Source organism: Beta vulgaris, chromosome 3, assembly GCF_026745355.1.
Source record: "Beta vulgaris subsp. vulgaris cultivar EL10 chromosome 3, EL10.2, whole genome shotgun sequence".
In the NCBI taxonomy this organism is placed as follows: Eukaryota; Viridiplantae; Streptophyta; class Magnoliopsida; order Caryophyllales; family Amaranthaceae; genus Beta; species Beta vulgaris.
Window position 1 is genome coordinate 52,248,914 of NC_079204.1, and position 20,734 is coordinate 52,269,647.

The 20,734-nt window shown below is 37.3% G+C and overlaps 2 protein-coding genes across 2 annotated transcripts; both read left to right on the forward strand.

Annotated features, from left to right (window-relative positions):
- The first annotated feature begins 1,767 nt into the window (after positions 1 to 1,767).
- Positions 1,768 to 7,716, forward strand: LOC104889443 (pentatricopeptide repeat-containing protein At5g27110). The gene is made up of 4 exons (XM_010674666.2): positions 1,768 to 1,849; positions 2,201 to 2,374; positions 2,701 to 3,034; positions 5,802 to 7,716. The coding sequence occupies exons 1-4, from the start codon at positions 1,768 to 1,770 to the stop codon at positions 7,714 to 7,716; spliced, it is 2,505 nt and encodes an 834-aa protein (XP_010672968.2).
- A 2,895-nt stretch (positions 7,717 to 10,611) lies between these two features.
- LOC104889444 (probable methyltransferase PMT7) lies at positions 10,612 to 20,287 on the forward strand. The gene is made up of 7 exons (XM_010674667.4): positions 10,612 to 10,923; positions 12,973 to 13,387; positions 13,904 to 14,193; positions 15,186 to 15,569; positions 17,231 to 17,477; positions 17,585 to 17,723; positions 19,694 to 20,287. The coding sequence occupies exons 1-7, from the start codon at positions 10,770 to 10,772 to the stop codon at positions 19,850 to 19,852; spliced, it is 1,788 nt and encodes a 595-aa protein (XP_010672969.1). The 5' UTR covers positions 10,612 to 10,769; the 3' UTR covers positions 19,853 to 20,287.
- The last annotated feature ends 447 nt before the right edge of the window (positions 20,288 to 20,734 follow it).

Consider the following 20,734-nt stretch of genomic DNA (forward strand, 5'->3'; position numbering starts at 1 on the left):
GTGGGAAATTTGGATTTTGTGGGTGGTTGAGATTAAATTGATAATTTGGGGTTCTTTGAGGCCTATTTCCATAATTAGAATTATTAGGATTCATAATTATGGATAATTTGTTTGGAAGTATTTAAAGAGTAGAGGAATAAAATATATAATTAAGATGAGAAAAATTAGAGAAATTGAAGATTGGAAAAGGTAGAGAAATTTGAATGTATCTAAAATATGGCAAAATTGGTCTCTATTTATAGACAATAAAAAAATATGAACGTTGGTATAATTTTTTATTTTTTTTAATTAGCAGATTTTTTTTAAAATGGCAAAATTATGCAACGGCTATTTTAAAAAATAACCGTTGCTTTTAAAGGGGAATGTGACATGTGGCAGCAAACGATTGGGCAAATGGGCGCGCGTCAGGCCCAACAAGCCAGCTCACCCCTTCTTTTTTTCTCTCTCTGCCGCGCGTCAGTTGTAACGTGCAGTTTTTTGTTTTTTTTTTCGATTTTTTGGCAGCTGGTCAGATTTTTTGGTCCTTCTCTCTCCGCCAGGTGTAAGGATGTGGTTGGTTCTTCACTTGGGCACCTCCCCTAAAACTTAGAGCACCTCATTAAATGGGGAACCAACCCCACTCATGGGGAGCCCCATTTGAGGAGAGAGAGTGTATATGGGGAGGGTAAAAAATACCATTGGAGGTGCTCTTATAACTAATTAAGTGAAACCGGTTAGCCGGTCACACATGTTTGATTGTCTATAATCACGTAAGAAGCAATAATCAAAATATGATTTCGTGCAAAAAAAATATGGTTATAGTAGAGTTTATGAACTATGCAAAAATCAAAGTGGATTATCTATTAAAAGACAGAGAGAGTAGTTTACATAATGGTATTAAAATACTTCACATACTAATATATTAAATTTAAGTACAATCATACGATTCTAATTCTAATAATGATATGTTTGAAGTTAGATAGAGACTAAACGAATTTATATCATTTGAATTCATTTGAATTATTTTATGCCAACCCCCAATACTTCACCAACTAATCAACTATGTCTATATTGTTGGTATTGCGTGTGGAGATGGTAATTGGAAGACGAAGAAGAAGGAATGAAGTGGCGTGAGATTCAATGTGTAGATGGAGAAGGGGTGGTGTATGTTTGTGGCGAAACAAAGCATGGACGAAGGCTTTGTACTCACAGCAGCCCGCAGGCTTTGGCCTCGTCAAAACCCACGCTCGCAGCTTTAGGCGAGTTAAAGAGTGCGAAGAATCTGCCAGCCCGCAAGTTTTGCCGCCTAGGGTGTTTTTCCTCTTGTGCTCGATTTCTCCTAGTCTTCTAGGATTTGCTACCCTATTATAAATATTTTTGAGGTCGTTCTTGTTTATGTAATGCCATATGTGAGAGGAGAGAGAATTATTCTTAAATCTAGAGAGACTAGAGAACCTACAGAGAGGTTAGAGGGTCTAGAGAGATTAAAGATTTCTCCTTGTATCATCATCTCATATTAAAAGTTCTAGTGCATTGTTCATGGTTTTCTCCCTATTCAAAGGTTTTCCACGTTAAATATTTGTTTGTTCTTTATTGCTTTGTTTCTTAATTCCTCCGTATATTATACTTTATTGTTCGATTTGTTAGCGCCTACGATACATGTTCCTAACAAGGGATATCAACAGCTAGGTTGTATCGTTGTGCTGGTAGATCATGTTGAATAGGTATGATGGATGACGAAAGGTGAGGATCGATAAATTTGATGGTAAGGATTTCAGTTTCTGGAAGATGTGGATTGAGGATGATTTGTACCAGAAAGACATGTACCAACCTCTATCGGAAAAGAAGTCTGCTGCAATGAAAGATGCAGGTTGGATAACATTGGATCGGAAAGCATTAGGTGTGGTTCGATTGACATTAGCAAAGAGTGTTGCTTTTAATGTCAAGGACGTGAAAACAACAACGGGGTTGATCAAGACTCTTTCAGCCATGTACGAAAAGCCTTTTGTTGTGAATAAGTATATCTAATGTGTCGTTTGTTTGAACTTGAGATGATTAATGGTGAATTTGCTGCTGAATTTATTAATGAATTTAATAAAATTATTAGTCAATTGGCCTCTGTGAAAATTACCTTTGAAGATGAGGTAAAAGCTTTGATTTTGTTGTCCTCTTTACCAAAAGAGTGGGAGACTGTTGTTGCTGCTATTAGTAATTTTTGCAGGGAAGGAAGCACTAAAGTTGGATGATGTTAGGGATTTGGTGTTGAGTGGAAGTACTCGGCGTAAGGATTCCGGGGAGTCATCCGGTGGAGCATACAACACCGAGGGTAGAGGGAGGAGACAACATGGGAGATCTAAGCGGGGAAAGTCCAGGGAATTGAGTAGTGGAAGAGTTGGTGAGGCAAAAGTGGAGTGTTGGAGATGTGGCGAGCGAGAAAGGTCACTATAGGAGACAATGTCCAGATTCCAAAGACACTGATCAGGGTAAGAAAAAGAAGAATGAGGATCAAGTAAGCGATGAAGAGAGTGATGCTTCGACGAACTCTATAACGGAGTATGTTTCTAATGATTTGGTGTTATGTACTGTAGAGAGCTCAACTAGTTCATGGATCTAGGATTCGGGTTCTTCGTTTCATTCTTTGCCCTGTAAGGAATTGTTTCAAAATATGAAATTTGAGAAACTCGGGAAAGTGTACCTTGCAGATGATAAACCATTAATTAGAGGTAGAAGGCAAGGTAGATGTGAGCGTGAAGCTTGCAAGTGGTGACATGTTTGAGTTGAAGGATGTCAAGATTATCCCTGATTTGAAGAAAAACTTCATATCAATTAGTCGACTTGACAAAACCGGCTACAATATAGTGTTCGAGGGTGATTCCTGGAAAGTTGCAAAGGGTACTATGGTAGTAGCTCGAGGTGTAAGAAGTGGAACGATGTACACCATGGGGAACATGACAAATAAAGTAGTTAAGGAAGGGATGAAGAAAACTTCACAAAGAGTGTCGTTCGATCAAAAGTCAATATACAGTAGGTCTGTGAAGAAGAACCGTGGTGGCCGGTAAAGTCGATATCTCTTCGGCTAAAGTCGATCACAAGACGAATAAGGTGAAGAAGGCACACATGTGGTGCGTGAGAAGTTGAGCCTAGAGCGAGAATGATGTTTTGTTCGGGTGAGAGCAATGTTGTTAAAATCGAGATTCTAGTTTGAATCGAAAACAACCTTTAGAATCGAATCGTAAAATCGAAGCGTGGAATCGTAAGATTCTACAAACATGTATAATCAAGATATTGCACTCAATCTTCATTGAATATGCTAAAATTATAAGTTAAAAGACCTAAAAATTCGAAAAAATAGTTGTTTACCCACTATATTGGCAATAACTAACAATATATATCCCCTCAAAAAAAAAAACTAACAATATATATCTCTTATTTTCTTTGTTGGCATGATTTAAACTTGCGAGATTTTCGCTAGTCAACAGAAATGTATAGAATCATCTAGAATCGCGAATCGAATCGTCTACCATATTTTGAATCGTAAAATCGTAAGATTTTAAGATTTGAATCGCGATTTTAATAACTTTGGGTGAGAGCATTGTCGGGATGCTCGTAGACCTATGAAGAGTCCTTATGGTTCGCGTTGTGATGATGGAGACTCTGGGTCGAGTGAGGCCTCGGTGTTGCTTCCTTTATGAGAAGGATGTGGTTCTACACTAGGTGATGTATGGATAATGATGATGACAAGTTGAGATTGTGGCTATATATTTGATGATGAGGGTGTCTTCACTTATACCGATCTCCAGGTGGGAGATTGTTGGGTATTGGGTGTGGAGATGGTAATTGGAAGACGAAGAAACTAAGTGGCATGAGATTCATTGCATAGATGGAGAAGGTGTGGTGTATGTTTGTGGCGAGACAAAGCATGGACGAAGGCTTTATACTCACAGCAACCCGCAGGCTTTGGTCTCGTCAAAACTCGTGCCTGTAGGTTTGGGCGAGTTAAAGAATGCGAAGAATCTGCCACCACGCAGGTTTTGCCGCATAGGGTGTTTTTTCTCTTGTGCTCGGTTTTTCCTAGGTCTTCTAGGATTATGTTTGCTACCCTATTATAAACTTTTGAGGCTGTTATTGTTTATGTGATGCCATATGTGAGAAGAGAGAGAATTATTCTTTAATCTAGAGAGACTAGAGAACCTAGAGAGAGGTTAAAGAGTCTAAAGAGATTAAAGATTTCTCCTTGTATCATCATCTCATGTTAAAATTCCTAGTGCAATGTTCATGGTTTTCTCCCTATTCAAAGGGTTTCCACATTAAATCTTTGTGCGTTCTTTATTGCTTTATATCTTAATTTCTCCATATATTATATACTTTATTGTTTGATTTGTTAGCGCCTAAGATACATATTCCTAACATATATGACATCCACTATAATCCCAAAAATAATTTTAAGATTAATTACCAAAGGAATCATATAGTTATGTAAAAATTTATTGTTAAGTTGGGCTAAATAAATTCAACATTTTCTTCGTTTTACATTAGTTGCAACATGGATGGTAGACGCAATTTTTAGCAAGTGCATATGAAGATGAAAGAGATAGAGAAAAGAGAACCCATACAATAAGAACATACATAAATATATCCTTAAATAAACAATCATCAAATTCATCTTTACCAATTTAATAAAACCAAAAAGAGACCAAACTACACAACATGTATATTAAAAGACAAATCTCAATGCAATTTATCAACATTTATATTCGTTCTTTATTTTAAAATGAGGATTTAGACAGATGTGATTATGCAATTTAACAATTTATTTATCTTCACAATCATCACATGTATATAAGAATTCTAAATATAATCAAATAAAATAATATCGCAACTAATTTGAAACTCAATTACAAGAAAGTCCACTTTATTTTTTGGATGAACTTTTAATTCTGAGAAAGTACACTTGTGTCAGACTTTATTATTTGAGAGGGATTGTTAGTTTATCTTGAAGTTGTACAAATTTTATACATCAAGTTATATTTTTGAAAATAAATGTTATCAATATTAAATCGTGATTTTTCTTTTTCTATAACTTTTTAAATGATAAAAATAATGATTTAAATTTGACTTTTACGATTAGACTCTATTCTTTTGGACTAAACTGAACTTAACATAATTGGATGAAAATTGCGAGAAAAAACTAACTAAAATTTTCTTTCGAAAAAGCCATTTGATGTATCTCGGAGACGAAAATTCGAAAGCGTGCCAGAAGCACCTTCATTGCGCACGATTTCCAATAAACATTTGCAGATTTGAAATGAATATTTGTGGGATTCACCTTAATTTCTTTTTCCTCTTAACTTTTTCAATTCACTTGCCTTGTAAACCAATGTACCCGTGCGCACCATCGACAAACTGATATCGAAGATCAACCGCCATTTTCACATTATTTCAGTCAGTAACGAAGCTTTGGATCTTCGCACGCCGAACACTAACAAAAGGTCTATCTAATTCCAGATTTTGTGTTTAAGAAAGACTGCATTCCTTAACAATTTGGTGCAATCTCATTGTTTTGCTTCGTTGCAAGAAATTCTCTCTTTTCTTAATGGATTCCCTCGCTTTCTTCATCTTCCATCCATCTTCAGATTACCACTTCTTCACTCCCATAACTTAAACACTTCATCTTTTTGCACTCTTACTTCTTCGCATTTTTATTTTTGCGGAAATCTTCGAAATCTCAAAGTGACACATGCCCATCTTATTGTCTCCTCTCAGTATCAAAATTTGGCATCTGAACTTGTCAATTTGTACATTAAATTTGGTGATTTTTACAGCTCTTTATCAGTTTTATCTTCCTTGCAAATACCCAATACCAGAATTTGGAATTTGATGATGAAAAATTCACTTGATTTGGGGAAATTTGAAATGGGTATTCTCATTTATAGGAAAATGAGAGAAATTGGTGTTGAACATGATACTTTCACTCTTCCAATAATTAACCAATTATTTCTTGTTCTTGGGCATGATGTGAGATTTGGGAACATGATGCATTGTGTTGGAATTCAGTTGGGTTTTCGATTTGATGTGTATTTTTGCAATACCCTGATTGGTTTTTATGCGAAATGTGGCTGTATCAGTTTAGCTCATAAGGTGTTCGATGAAATGCCTCACAGAGACCTTGTTTCTTGGACTTCGATAGTTTCGGGTTATGTTAGTGAGAGAAATGTAGTGCAAGCTTTTCGTTTGTTCGGCGAAATGAGAAAAGATGTAGAACCTAATTCTGTAACTGTGATCACATTGTTGCAGGGCTGCAATGTTAGTGTGATTGTTGTACTTGGGAAGCAATTTCATGGATATATACTAAAAAAAGGGTTTCTAAATGACAAGTCTGTTAAAAATGCACTCTTGCAGGTGTACTCTAACCAGGGAACTTCTGAAGATGTTGAAATTCTCTTTTCTGAGTCTGCTTCTGATGTTGTCACATGGAATATTTTGATTTCGTTTTATGTTGCGATAGGAAATACGAAAAGGGTGCTTGAAATTTTTTATGATATGCTAAGAGGAGTAGCACCTAGTGTGGAGAGCTTAACATTAGTAGCATCTTCATTGTCTAAATGTGGATATTTTTCTCAGGGTCAACAGTTACATTGTTTTGCCATAAAGGCTAATCTATGTGATCATATATTTTTGACATGTTTGATGGATCTATATGCCAAGTGCAACGATCTGGAGTCTTCTGTTCAATTGCTGAGCGAAATTCCTAGTAGAAGTAGAAACAGCATGACTTGGAGCACTTTGATGTCTGGTTACAACAAAAATGGTCATTACAAGATGACCATTGAGTTGTTCAAGCAACTACAATCCTCCGGAGTTAAACTGGAATCCGAGATTATGGCAACTCTACTTAATCTATGCGCTGATACGGGAGCTTTGCATATGGGTAAAGAAATTCATGCTTACTACATTAGAAATTTTTCACAGCGTTTTTTGGAAGATAATTCCATTCTGGAGACTTCTATCCTCAACATGTACCTCAAATCTGGAAGCCTTTCATCTGCGAGACAGTGTTTCACTCTGGTAACTAAGAAAGATGTTGTGGCATGGACGTCAATGGTCGAAGGATTAGGAATGTATGGTCTTGGTCATGAAGCATTAGCTTATTTTGACCAAATGCTGAAACAGGGTATTGAACCTACTGACATCACATTCTTGAGTGCATTATCTGCTTGTAGCCACAGTGGGCTGACAAATGAAGGTTGCCAACTATTATATGCAATGAAGTGGATATTTGGTATCGAACCTGAGTTGAATCATTACACTTGCATTGTTGATCTTTTAGGGCGGTCAGGAAAGCTTAAGAGCGCTCTTTCTGTAATCTTGAAAATGGTGGCATTCCCTGATAGTAGGATCTGGGGTGCTCTACTTGCAGCTTGTAGAACATACATGAATAGAAATTTAGGGGAGTATGCTGCAAAAAGGATCTTAGAGTTAGAACCAGATAATGTTGGGTATCACGTTGTGCTGAGTAATATGCAAGCTAGTGCAGAACAATGGACCGAAGTCGAACAATTAAGAGCCACTGCAACTGAAGTAAATACAAGCAAGCTACCAGGATGGAGTTGCGTCGAAGCAAATGGGCAAGTTCAAGGTTTCGTATCAGGTGATAGAACTCACTGTCTTATAGGAGAGATCTATGAGCTACTAGGATTTTTGAGTAGACAAATAAAGGATGCAGATTTTTACTGTTAAGACTTAAGATGTACAACTGGTGTACAATGTCCATATATTTATTTCAAAAGCATCTAAAGTTGGCATTTGATGATTTGAAGGATATACTTTCTTTGGGTATTACTAGATATGCAGATCTTGATTTCTTAATGAACTGAAATACCAATATTCGAGCTGTGAGTTTCTGGAATAATTAGACTAATATGTTCTTTTTTATATCATCAATGTGTTGATGAGGTTCTCGGATGTATCCTCAGTTTCGCTTGGAAAACAAACAGTTCGCTTTGGTTTCATGTAAACCATACTTCTATATGTTACTCTGGTAATTAGGGATGGCAATGGGTGTTTGGAAATTAAGTGGTCATCAAGGCTTACAAAGATAAGAAAGGCTCAAAAGGCAAGTCACAGTAATAGACTTATTATCTCCTGATACAAAATCATTGCCTAATAATGAGCTTCGACGCTTTCGGGATGCTAATTGATAATTGTATTGGTTGATTCGTTCCCTAAGATTAGCACAATGATCCTGCAAATCATAATGAAGGTAAAACCAGGTAAGGAAGAGCAATACAGCTCATGAAGACATTTATTATTCCAATACTCCCTCCTAAAGGGTTAAGAGAATGCAAAGATAATACGATAGAATGGAAGTTACAAATAATAAACCAAGGGATAGAGCTGTCGGAAAATGCAAAAATTCTGATATGATCAGGGAGATATAAATGTCACATAAAATTTTAAGCTCAACCGGAGCTGATCAGAAGGTACCGCCATTAGCACAAGTCCAAGTGCCATTGACACGACCACCCTGCCACCCATTGGCAGGGGGAATAAAAAGTTAATAGGGACAAGAATATTTTTAGCAAATTTATTAAAAAAAAATATTTATCATCCCCACCTTACTACTCAAATAAGAGTATTTATATTATAATAGTCGATTTAATAAATTATATCTCAAAAATCTATAGGAGTCATTATAAAAATATATGGATTGCAAAGATGGATTGCTGGAGCTGGTCCCTGCCAACCCCCTTGTAGCTTCAACCTTGCCCATTGCCCATCTTTTTTTCCCTATATTCTCACCAACTGAATTAGCACAATTCCTTCGTGTCACGAACACATGCCCTGATTTCCTTCCTTAAGGAAAGCCAATTGAATTGCTGACAAACTCTCTAAATTTGAGATGAATCTAACAAAATTTTACATAAATATTATTTTCCATATGTAATTTTGAGAACTTGTAGTCAAAGTTTATAAGTTAAGAATTGGTATTGCAAGGAGGATGTTTTAGCTAATTAGTTGTGACTTGTGAGTAAAATCTCCTGATCAACTTGAAATGGTAAAGATATTACACTTTCAGTTTCTTATCCCGTGAATCAGTAATTTATCACGGCACTTGTACAAGTACTAAATAGTGGGATCGAAGAGTTCGGTGTTCACTTAAAATACCTTAAATGTTTTTTATCTGTTAAAAAATTACGATTTATGCTATGTTTGGGAGTGAACATTTCATTTTTAAATGTGAAATTGGGCAAAATGACATGTTTGGGAAATCCAGAAATTTGGAATTGGAATTGGCCCAATTCCAACCAAATTCCAACCTTTATCATAATAGCCCAATTTTAAGAATTCTCAAATTCCATGTGCAAGGGTGTCATTTACAAATTCTAAACCCTAACTATTTTCTACTTTCCTCTTTAAGTGTTCAACATATTCCTAACTTTTTCTCTCCTCAATTATAAATCTCTTAGCTTTTTTTTCCTTCATTAATGAATCTCTAGCTTCTAACTATACCATCTCATCTCTGTAAATTCTATGGTAAGCCAAACAATGAAGATGGATTTGAAATCCTAAATTTGAAATTCTTAAGTTTACCAAACAATGAATTTGATTTTAGATTCCATGATTTAAGAATACAAATTTCAAATGAATCATTTCAAATGAAATGCTCATTCCCAAACACTACCTTAATGTTAATATAATTATTATATTTTTGTTTATAATTTAAAGGGAAATTTCCTCAGGTACCCCTGAGGTTTGACGTAATTCTCAAATTACCCCACACATTTGGGGAATTCCTCAGATACCCCTGAGATTTGTGTTTGGGCTCAAAATACCCTTACTATGGACGGAACCCTAACGCCGTTAGGTTTCCCCCCTCTCTCCCCAATTTTCTCTCTCCTCCCCACCCATCGCCAACACCCCTCTCCAGTCGGCGGCCAACAGCCGGCGACCACCTCCCACTCTGGCGCCGGCGACTCTACCCCCTCCCTTCGCCGGCCGGAACAGCAGCACCCCCGGCGACCCTACCTCTTCCCTTCGCCGGCCAGAACAGCAACGCCCCTGGCGACCCTACCCTCTCCCGTTCTCCCCACCCTCAACACCCCACCCTAGCCCTCCCTTCGTCGGCCGTAACAGCAGCACCCCGACACCATCCCTTCCCCCCTTTCCCCCTATCGGAAATGTCCCCCATTCCCTATCTCCCACACCGTGAGTCGACCCCCTTCCCTTCCCCACCCAGATACGCCGCCCCCAAACCCTTAAACTCGCCCTCGAAACCATCCTAGGCTGCCGTTCTGCTGTTCTGGTCGGCGACGCCGAGGGTAAGGGAATCGGGAATAGGGAAGGGAGGGGTAGGGTCGCCGGCGCCAGAGTAAGGGAGGGGGGTTTGGCAGTGGGTGGGGGAATGGGATGAGAGAGAAAATTGGGGAGAGGAAGAGGAAAAACCTAACGGCGTTAGGGTTCCGTCCATAGTAAGGATATCTTGAGCACAAACACAAACCTCAATGGTATCTGAGGAATTCCCCAAATGTGGGAGTAATTTGGGAATTACGCCAAATCTCAGGGATACCTGATGAAATATCCCTAATTTAAAACACGCATTGCGTGCATTTGAATATGGTACTTGGTACTTGTATACTAGAGAAACATAAATGAATATTGTTGAACTTTTTTTTTTCCTCTTCGTGTTTTACGCCAGATCTTACTCCAATTTTATTTCCTCTTGTTTCTCCACTCAAACAGCAGATCTCACCGACGCCAAAAACAGCACCAATTCATAAGAAGAAACTAAGATGGGAATTAATGGTTTGTTAGCAGATTCAAAAGGGGGCCAAACGTTAATGGTGGGTTTGATTTTAATGGCAGCCTCGTTTTATGGTGGCACCCTCTTTGCCAATAATGCTCCTCTTTTGGATATACCCACTTCCTCTTCTAATTTTTCACTTGGTAATTTTCTCTCTTCTTTTTTATTTTTGCTTCAAGTTTCAATCTTTGTTATCTATTTTTGTTTTTCCATAGTTTTTTCTCATTTTAAGTGGACTGTAGATTATTATGGTATGATTATTTATTTTGGGTGTTTAGAAAAGTTCTAGACCAATTTCATCATTGTCATTGAATGGTTATTGTTGTTGTTATTGTTTGTTAATGAATTTTTTTTTTTACTGAGATTTTGATGTAAGATGTTTGTGTTAAGAGCTAGAGTAGAAGAGATACCCTGAAAATTTGATTGAATGTAGTACTCCTATTTTTAATTGCTAGACAAAATTATGCAGCTTCCATAAAGTTATTTTTTTCATTGGTAGTTTATTAGGTCAAAAAATGGGGTGACCTTCACTAATTAAGTTCTGTAATGATTTGTGAATGATATGAGCAATGCTACATATTAATACCTGATTCTGTACTTCTGAGGGCCGGTTGGCTACCTGCAAAGTGTGATCGGTCATCGATGTATTTGAATCCATATATGAAGTTCCATTATGAGCTTAAATAGTAGTTGAAGTTAATTCTTGTGTAATGTTGAGGCGTTGAACAACTTAGCATGTGAAGATGGTATCCTCGAGTTCTAGCCGTTCAATTCCTCCCTTTAATTGTATGAATACCTCTTCAATGGACCTGATGGATATCTCATGGTTTCTGGTGTTACTGGAAGCCGGTTACTTATGTAGCATTGTTTATGGAATGTTGACAGGCCTCTGAACTTCTGATTTATTATGTTTCGTGGTGGTAAGTAGGAGTGAGATATAAGCTTAAGTTAGTTGGGAGATAGAGTGCGAGGAGCTGTATATACAGTTGTCACATGGAATCATAGATGAATTTTAGAGCCTGGTAGTGACCGCAACTTCCCCCATTCTCAATGATTTTGCATAAGATCTGGCGTATTTGGCAGCTTCTTCAATTACTAATTCCATTCGCTAGCTTGATTAACTTTAGTCCTGTCTCAGATGCAATTCTGTCTTGTTAATTGGTTCATCGTCTTTGGCCCCTACCCCTAGCTAAGTAGAGTTTCAGGTGAATGATGTTCTTTCTTGACTTTACGGCTAGTGTAGTGTCAGCTGCTTTGACTTTATTGACCTGTAGCATATACTTAGGGGTCGTTGGTTCAAGGTATGGATTGGAAAGGGAATGGAAACAAATAGAGAGGAATTGCAACAATAATGGTTACCTTTATTAGGTGTTTGGTTCAAGTCATGCAATGAAAATAGAATGGTAACCATTACTACCAAATAAAGCATTTTGTTACTTGACTCGGAGGGAAAGGTAACAAATTGGAGGAGTCCATTACCACCAAGTAATGGTAATAGATTGATGAGAGGTTGAACCAAACAAAAAGAAAGGGAATCGGTAATTGTATTCCGTTTCTTGAAGCTCAAACTTCATGAACCAAACGTGCACTTAAAGTGTAAAACGAGTTTTCCTGTATCAAACATAATGGGGTATTTGGTTGGAGGATGTGTTATGTGAATCCTGCAATACAATATTGGAAATGACAACCATATGAACCATGAATGGGAGTGTTTTGACAGATATTCCTCAAAGAGGAGAATCAGTTTTTAGATGGTAAGCAATAGGATTTGGATAGTTGATCCCCTGAACTATAAGCTAGAGCTTTGTTATATTCTTCCCTTTGATTTGGATAACCTGTTTGAAATCATGCATTGAACTTATTAGTGTAATTCAGGAAGACTTGTGCAACATAAATGTCATTACAGCAAATGTTCGTGGTTACTAAATCTGTCAACAAGATCCATCATAGCAGACATCGTTCCCGTCTCCGCCCGTCCCCCCCCCCCCTTGCCTAAGAAAACAAAAATTTCGACAAGAAATATTTGGACACTTGTGATAGTTTGTCAACTACTAGTTAACAGTTCATATTTAAAAAGGATTGCCAAACTGTGGAAATAATGATGAATTGATTGCAATAGCTTTTGCCTAATATATATTTTGCTCTTCATGGATTTGGGTTTTCAGCTAATGACACTACTGCATAACTTGCAGGCTCCTCAAGCTTTACAAATAGAGTTGCTCAAACTTATCGAAGCACACCGTTGGTAATCCCTCAGTCAGGGATTAACGTATGCCCAATCAACTTCAATGAATATATACCTTGTCATGATCCTTCTTATGTGAAAGATTTGCTTCCAACTCTAGATCTTTCGAGAAAGGAGGAACTGGAGAGGCACTGCCCCCGTTTTGAGAAGCGTTTATTCTGTTTGGTGCCACCCCCCAAGGATTATAAATTACCTATTCGATGGCCAATCAGTAAGGATTATGTTTGGCGGACTAATATAAATCATACCCACCTTGCAGAAGTGAAAGGAGGTCAAAATTGGGTTCATGAGAATGACCAATTGTGGTGGTTCCCAGGTGGCGGCACACATTTCAAGCATGGAGCCTCTGAATACATTCAAAGGTAAGCGTCCTTACTTTTTGCGTTGTCTGGACTCTAGCAACTAGATCAAATTTGGGCTATATCATTCCTACCCTAGGATTTCTAGCTTATTTGGTATGACTTCCATGAGCAGATCCAAGTAATAGTTGACTATTGTTTGATTGTTATAAGTATGATTAGCTTTTGCTCTTTTGGGATCACTGAAATGGAGAGAGAGAGAGAGAGAGAGAGAGAGAGAGAGAGAGAGAGAGAGAGAAGAGGAGAGAGAGAGAGAGAGAGAGAGAGAGAGAGAGAGAGAGAGTTACCATCTCCTTGTGTAAGTTTATGCTGTGATTCTGATATTAATATGATAGGCTATATGACAATATAATCAAGCATAGGATAGTTTCTTAGCTCTGTTGTCATTTTGTTTCCGCGTCCTTGTATTTCTTGTGCTTCTCATCTGTCAAAGTTACTATATCATGCCTATGTAATGGTTCCAAAGTATTTGGTATCCTCTTGCAGATGATTGATCTGCTGACTGAATTCTGTATGCAGGTTAGGAAATATGACAACTAATGAGACCGGTGATCTCCGTAATGCAGGGGTGTTTCAGGTTCTAGATGTTGGCTGTGGTGTTGCCAGCTTCGGAGCTTATCTACTTCCTTTGGATATACAAACAATGTCTTTTGCACCCAAAGACGGACATGAGAATCAGATTCAGTTTGCTTTAGAACGAGGAATCGGCGCAATGATTGCTGCCATATCCACAAAGCAGCTTCCTTATCCTACGAGTTCGTTTGAAATGGTACATTGTTCAAGATGCCGTGTTGATTGGCATGAAAATGGTTAGTACTATTTTTATGGCTCTCGAATTTCGTTTGGTTCATATATCTGATGGATAGTGTGGAACTACATTGTACTTGGAATTGGATTGTATTCAACTACACATGGTGATGGTTTCAAGTGAATGTACTTGGAATTGGATTGTACTCCCTCTGTTTCCTAAAGATCTTCCCACTTACTGTTCCTACAGATACCAAGGAAAATCAAGTTGTGTGGGGCATGGTGTGAGTAAAGTAGGAGAGAGAAAGGGGTTAAGATAAATAAACAAGTAAAAAGGGGTTAAAGTAGGAGAGAGAAAGGGAGTAAAATTGAATTAATAATGTAATGGTGGACCATATGATAGTGACATGAGAGGGTAAATAGGGAAATTTGTTTTGCCAAATAAGGAATAAAACAAAAAAGGGAAGATCTTTTGGAAACACCTTTAAATGGAAAGAGGGAAGATCTTTAGGAAACGGAGGGAGTATTCAACTACACATGGTGATGGTTTCAAGTGAATGTTCTTTGGGTGAAAGAATTGGAAGATATTCATTGATTTTCTTTGTTTAGTAGCACATAATGAGGTTTTCTGTTTAGTTTTTCATTTGAAAGATTAGTGAGAATTGCATTATTTGGTATTTCTTTTCACAAATTCCCCTTTGAATAGTAAGCTTGGCGTATAAAGTGGGACTTTTCTTCTTACACCTTCCATTTGGATCACATAACTCACTTATCTACCAATAATTTCCCACCGTGTACCATGCAACATTCTATCTTAAAGTATTTGTTTGTTTCTCGTTCTCTATGATTATATAATTAATCATGTTGCCCCAGAATTTTGCATCAATGTCTGTTGGATCTAATTTGTCACGACTCATGATAAATGTTCTGACTGTGCTTGATTTTTAATTTATACACCAGTTTATGTTTTCTACTGAATATTGTCAATTTCAACTCATTGATCCCAACCGTTTCTCCTGTATAATGAAAATATTCTATTATGTGCAATACACAGATGGCATCCTTCTGAGAGAAGTAGATCGTCTTTTAAGACCGAATGGGTACTTTGTTTACTCTGCTCCACCAGCATACAGAAAGGATAAAGATTATCCTGTGATATGGGATAAGTTAGTGAATCTGACGACAGCCATGTGCTGGAAACTCATAGCCAAAAAGGTTCAAACAGCAATCTGGGTTAAACCAGGAGATGAAGCATGTGTCCGGCAGAATGCAGAGCAGAACCTAGTACAAGTATGTGATGTGACCAATGATTCAAAGCCATCATGGAATAAACCACTAAAGGATTGCGTAACCTTAAGTGGTGAATTATCAAATTCTGATAAACTTCCTCCACGGCCAGAGCGTCTTTCAGTGTATCCTGAGAGTTTAATCAGATTAGGTATGTTATTGATCTAATTTTAGAAATCAATTTCATGATGTCTTGCTTTTAGCCTGTCCCTTTTTAGATTTTCAACAAGGTTTTGGGATTAGCAAGGCTGAAGTTGTACGTATGCGTGAATACTGCTGCATGGGTCAAATTTATGATGAAACCTGGACTATACACCCATCCCATGTTATAAGGCCATGGATATGTGAATTGCCTGGTTTTATATCCAATGTTCATTTTGGAGAGTCAGGATGATTATCCTAGCGAACTGGGTGGGGTGTTCATTGCAGTCATTAGTTTGACTTTGAATAAAGCTTATAGACCAGCTTAATTTTCGTTATTGAATTCTAGGGCTGATTGTTTTTGAACAATATGTGTGGGAACTTGGTTCATGATTTAGCTGCTTTTTGAAATGTTTCATCGAAGTAGTGTAAGAAGTATCAAGTAGAAAAAACTTGTCGAACTTTTCTCATGTATACAATCGTCTCTCCCAAAATTTGTTAGCACCTTAATGTTTGAGAAACAACTAGCTACAAACTTCCTCTGTTTTATATTATTGCAACATCTATTCTTGGTACACTTTTTAAGGAAGCCATGTGAAGAGGAGAGATATAGAAATACATATAAAGACGGACCCATGTGATAGGAGAGAGATAGAGAGAATACATTACTAGGTAAGGTAAGGTATTGTTGCAATCAATATGAAACTTCCAGATAAGAGTTTATGTTTATTCGTATGGAATGGACTAAGTGTGGAGCTACTCTTAGATTTTTACAAGGGTCAGATACATGATTGAAGATTACTTAGCCCCAATTTCTGGTAAAATAATTTATTTTCTTCATTTCTGAGACTGATGTGTTTGTACTCGATTGTTCAAAGTAGATTTGCTGATGTTCTTTCAAGCACTCTTAAGATTCTAAAAACAAGCCCTTTCAAAAAAAAAAAATCTAAAAACATGAACATGTTATTCAAGCCAGTGAAGGAGCTACAAGAACTTAAATGAAGAGTAATCTCTTTTCCTCTTTAAAGCTTATGTATATTGGAGATGAGATTGAAACTCTTCAAAAGTTCAAACTAGCTCTAATTATTATGTTAATTAACATAAATAACCCCAAGTTAAGTTATGCTTGAGCTGTCCAACTGACATAACCTATCTTTCTTCTAAAGTTGAAAGCTTAAAATTGAAATGCAATACAAGTTCCCTTCAGTGGTTTATTAGTATGACTTTTTTCTTAAAATAATTCACTTTATATCTGATACTCCATGTCTCAAGGGGAAAGTGGAAGACTATACTCCTAGTTGATTGAAAAGAAATAGCGTTCTGCCGTGGTAGTGAGGACAAGACATAATTGTAATGAATTGATTTGAGGGAAGGTAGCTTGGGAAATAAGTGAGGTAGTTTATAAATTGAAATTCTCTATATATAGGGGTAATTAGAAAAAAAAGATATGAAGAAAATTATGGAGGATTCAGTAGTTTAGTTTTGGGAGAGAAACAAGCCTCTTGAATGCTTGTTACTATGATACTATCTTTATCTTATTGTCAACTTCCGATTCTCAATCAAATATCATTTTACTCAATCTTCTTCTTTTATCTACCTTAGTGATGCTAGTTCATTACAATAATTTATGCATTTGTCTGTTTAAGTTAATCCTTTGCATGGTCTCAATAGGTATCAGCCGCGAGCAATTTGCTACAGACACACTTTATTGGCAGCATCAAGTTCAGCAGTATTGGATGCTGATGAATGTTAGCAAGACAGAGATTAGGAATGTCATGGACATGAATGCCCTCTGGGGTGGGTTTGCTGCAGCATTAAATTCATATCCTGTTTGGGTTATGAATGTGGTTCCTTCAACCATGGATGATACTTTGACTGCTATCTATAGCAGAGGCTTGCTAGGTGCTTTCCATGATTGGTAAGAAACATCATTCTTCAGCTGCTACTTTTACTTTTACCAACAAAATGGTGAGTTCATACTCCACCATATATTCAATCAAGATTCATGAATGCTTTTCTGTTTAGGTGTGAGGCTTTTTCGACGTATCCCCGATCTTATGATCTTTTGCATGCGAGTTATCTTTTCTCTCATTACCATGATCGTGATGACAATTGTCTGTTGGAGGATATCATGCTGGAGATGGATCGTATGCTGAGACCTCAGGTAGTTTCTACATGCTTGCTGTCCTATTTTCTACATTTCTGTCATCAGTTTTACCTGCTTGAACTTTTCAATCACCCTTCTGAATTCTGAATGTTGTGAGTAATTGACATATTTTAGATATCCTTATTTTGTTTGATCCTACTTTATGGACTGACTTGAGAACTCTTTGTTATGATCATATCTTTTTAGTGATAGTGGGATGATATTAGCAATTGAGGTAAACATATAAAGCATGCATAACATGTGATGTGGTGATGAAAGACAAAATCTCTTGGTTGAGAGTATAGAGATTGGAATTTTAAAGGGTGGTGATTAATGAAATTTGTTGTACTATTGGATCTCTGAGATGATAATTAAACGTGGAAAATGAATGGGATCTGGTGTGTAAGAAAGGAGAAGGTGAGAATGTGAGATAGCCTGGGAAGAAGAGAGAGAAGGGAAAGTAATTTAGGGGTTGTTTGGTTCACCTAATAGAAAGGAAAAGGAATTAAGATTGGGAAAATGGGGCTTAGAAATTAACAAAGGAAACTTGTTAATTTTTAGTTTGAGTGGGGAACGTAATATCATCTCCTTAGTTGCTGTTTGTTTCAACAACATCAACCTCCCTTCCTTTCATCTCACAACATGAGCCCATCACCGCTAAATCCTTCTTCCCCAAAAAATCTACTTCCATCACCATCATTAGCCATGCATCACAACCAAAGTTCATAATCATCCAGCCAACATTATTGTCACCTTAATTTCTTCCTCCAGCATTTAAGAATTTCCAGATTGGTTTCAGTGGTCCAATTTGGCCTACTAAACTTCTGCTTTCTGCAGACTTGGAGGTTCAATTTAACCTCTAAACGCCTTCCTTGCTACGACTTTTTTTTGTCTGGTATGTACAAGTACAAGTGAAGATCCAATCTCTCTCATCTCTCTGTTTGTGGGAATGGGTGACTGAGATGGTGACCTTGGCATATGGCTGGTGGTGCTCATTGAGATAATAGTGTTGACTCAAGGACTATGGCTTATGTTTGTGATCAAGGTAGTTGGCTATTATTCCGTGATTTAGAGTGGTTACTTATGGGCTTGATGGTGGTGGTAGGTGATGGAAATAGTGGTGCATTTCGGAGTGATGGTGATGGTAAAGTTGACTTACAGGGATGGTATGTGCTAATTGATGAGGGCACTGGTGATGGTGGTGACTTTGGGTGGTGGGCTGATCTTAAGAGAGGGGTGGGGGATTGGGCACTGGTGACTTGGAGGGTGGTGGAAGTGGCTGTTTTCTTCATGTCTCACATGGAAGCCAAAACTTGAAAGGACGGGAGAGAGAGGAATCAGAATCTATGGGATGAACCAATTCAGCGGAACTGGAGAAAGGGGAACGAAAAAAAAAAAGTTGAATCACACTCTGAAAGAGAATTCTGTGAACACTTTCCTTTCCCTAGAACAACCCCTTATTGGACGGGGAACTAATATGAGCTGTTCTAGTAATATAAAAAAGGGAGGGGGGTGGGATACTGGAGGTGAAATCTTAGTGTCACTGGTGAAAAATGTGTGTTAGAGGGAACTTGGAAAATCAGTAGCACTGTATCTTATTAATTTGGGAGTGGACTATTTGGGAGTGGACTTGCTAAAATTTAGAGCAAAGGAAAACATCGGAGTAAGTTTTTTGCAGGTATAAATCTAGAAACTTTGGCCTTTATCAAATAACGTAACCTTTACCTGCTTCGGAAAAGTATTACATCTTGAGCAAATGATACTCTCCTCAAACCAAACAGAGGAGAATTTGCAAACCAAATTCCTTGAAAAGGATAGTCCGCCTAGCCAAATGTAACCCTGCCTAAACCAAAAAACGCGCATACACCAGTGATAAGTGTTTTGAGCATGCCCAGCTAAATGGCACTGGATCATCATCCTGCATATCACAAACAGTTCAAGAACCTGCAGTATTTTCTTTCGTTTGATCGTTTTTGTTTTATGTGCAGGGCTTCATCATTATCAGGGATGAAGAACCAATCTTGTCCAAAATTAAGGATCTTGCACCAAAATTTCTCTGGGATGTAAGCTCATATCAGCTGCAGAACAAGCAACAAGAGGAGAAGACCGTGCTCATTTGTAGGAAAAGATTCTGGGCAATCACCTGAATGATTCGACACTTATTGAAATACGAATGCATCATTGGTTCATATATGCAATTATGCATGTATCCCCATATTCCCCTGGAATTTTCCACTCTTTCATGCAATACTCGGAAGTAAATATCCATGCTAACAAATGGGAGATTGGAGCAGAACCAGGGTGTGGACTGCGGAGGAAGAAGCAACTGAGGCAAAGAGCGCGATTTTTGTAGTTGGAAATTGTCTTAGCTTTCTTTCTTCTCGTATGTTGTTCTTATGGTAGTTCCTTCTGTATATTATTGTTCAAGGCACATGAGGTGGTTTTAGCTCATTGCATGATATTAATTCATTATTACTCCCGCAAATTTAAAATATGAGAGATAATTCATATCTATCTTATGGCTCCATCCATATCTGTATCTCCTAATCAACATAAATAATGTGTATTTGTTTATCTTTTTCTATCGGGAAGTATCGTATGCCTGACGTATGACATAGAATTGTAATTTTTAATGCTATTTTTCCCATATCAAACTGTTTCCTAATTACTTTTTTTAGTACTTTTTCCTAATCATTTTATCATGACCTATGATGGTAAATTGTTAATATACTCCCTCTGTCCCATAATATAGTGCCTACTTCATTTTTGGTGCGTTAAACTTAAAAATCTTTGACTGAATATTCTCATTTGTACATATTAAAAAGCATATTCATGTGGGATCTTGTTAGATTCGTTTCGATGTTTAGTTTCATAATATCAACTTTTTATATTTTTTTTATTAATACGGAATTAAAGATATTAAAGGTCAAATTTACGTCTTGAAGACTGTGTAAAAAAGAAACAAGCATTATATTATGAGAAGGAGGGAGTAGTAAATGGATAGGTTGAGTCTCAGGGTAACAAATTAC

Coding starts and splice junctions, on each gene's coding strand:
- LOC104889443 (XM_010674666.2), top strand. CDS start 1,768: ATGTGGATTGAGGATGATTTGTACCAGAAAGACATGTACCAACCTCTA. Junction 1,850..2,200: donor TGCTGCAATGAAAGATGCAG/GTTGGATAACAT, acceptor TAATTTTTGCAG/GGAAGGAAGCACTAAAGTTG. Junction 3,035..5,801: donor AAGAAGAACCGTGGTGGCCG/GTAAAGTCGATA, acceptor TGATTTTTACAG/CTCTTTATCAGTTTTATCTT.
- LOC104889444 (XM_010674667.4), top strand. CDS start 10,770: ATGGGAATTAATGGTTTGTTAGCAGATTCAAAAGGGGGCCAAACGTTA. Junction 15,570..17,230: donor TGAGAGTTTAATCAGATTAG/GTATGTTATTGA, acceptor TGGTCTCAATAG/GTATCAGCCGCGAGCAATTT. Junction 17,478..17,584: donor CTAGGTGCTTTCCATGATTG/GTAAGAAACATC, acceptor TTTTCTGTTTAG/GTGTGAGGCTTTTTCGACGT.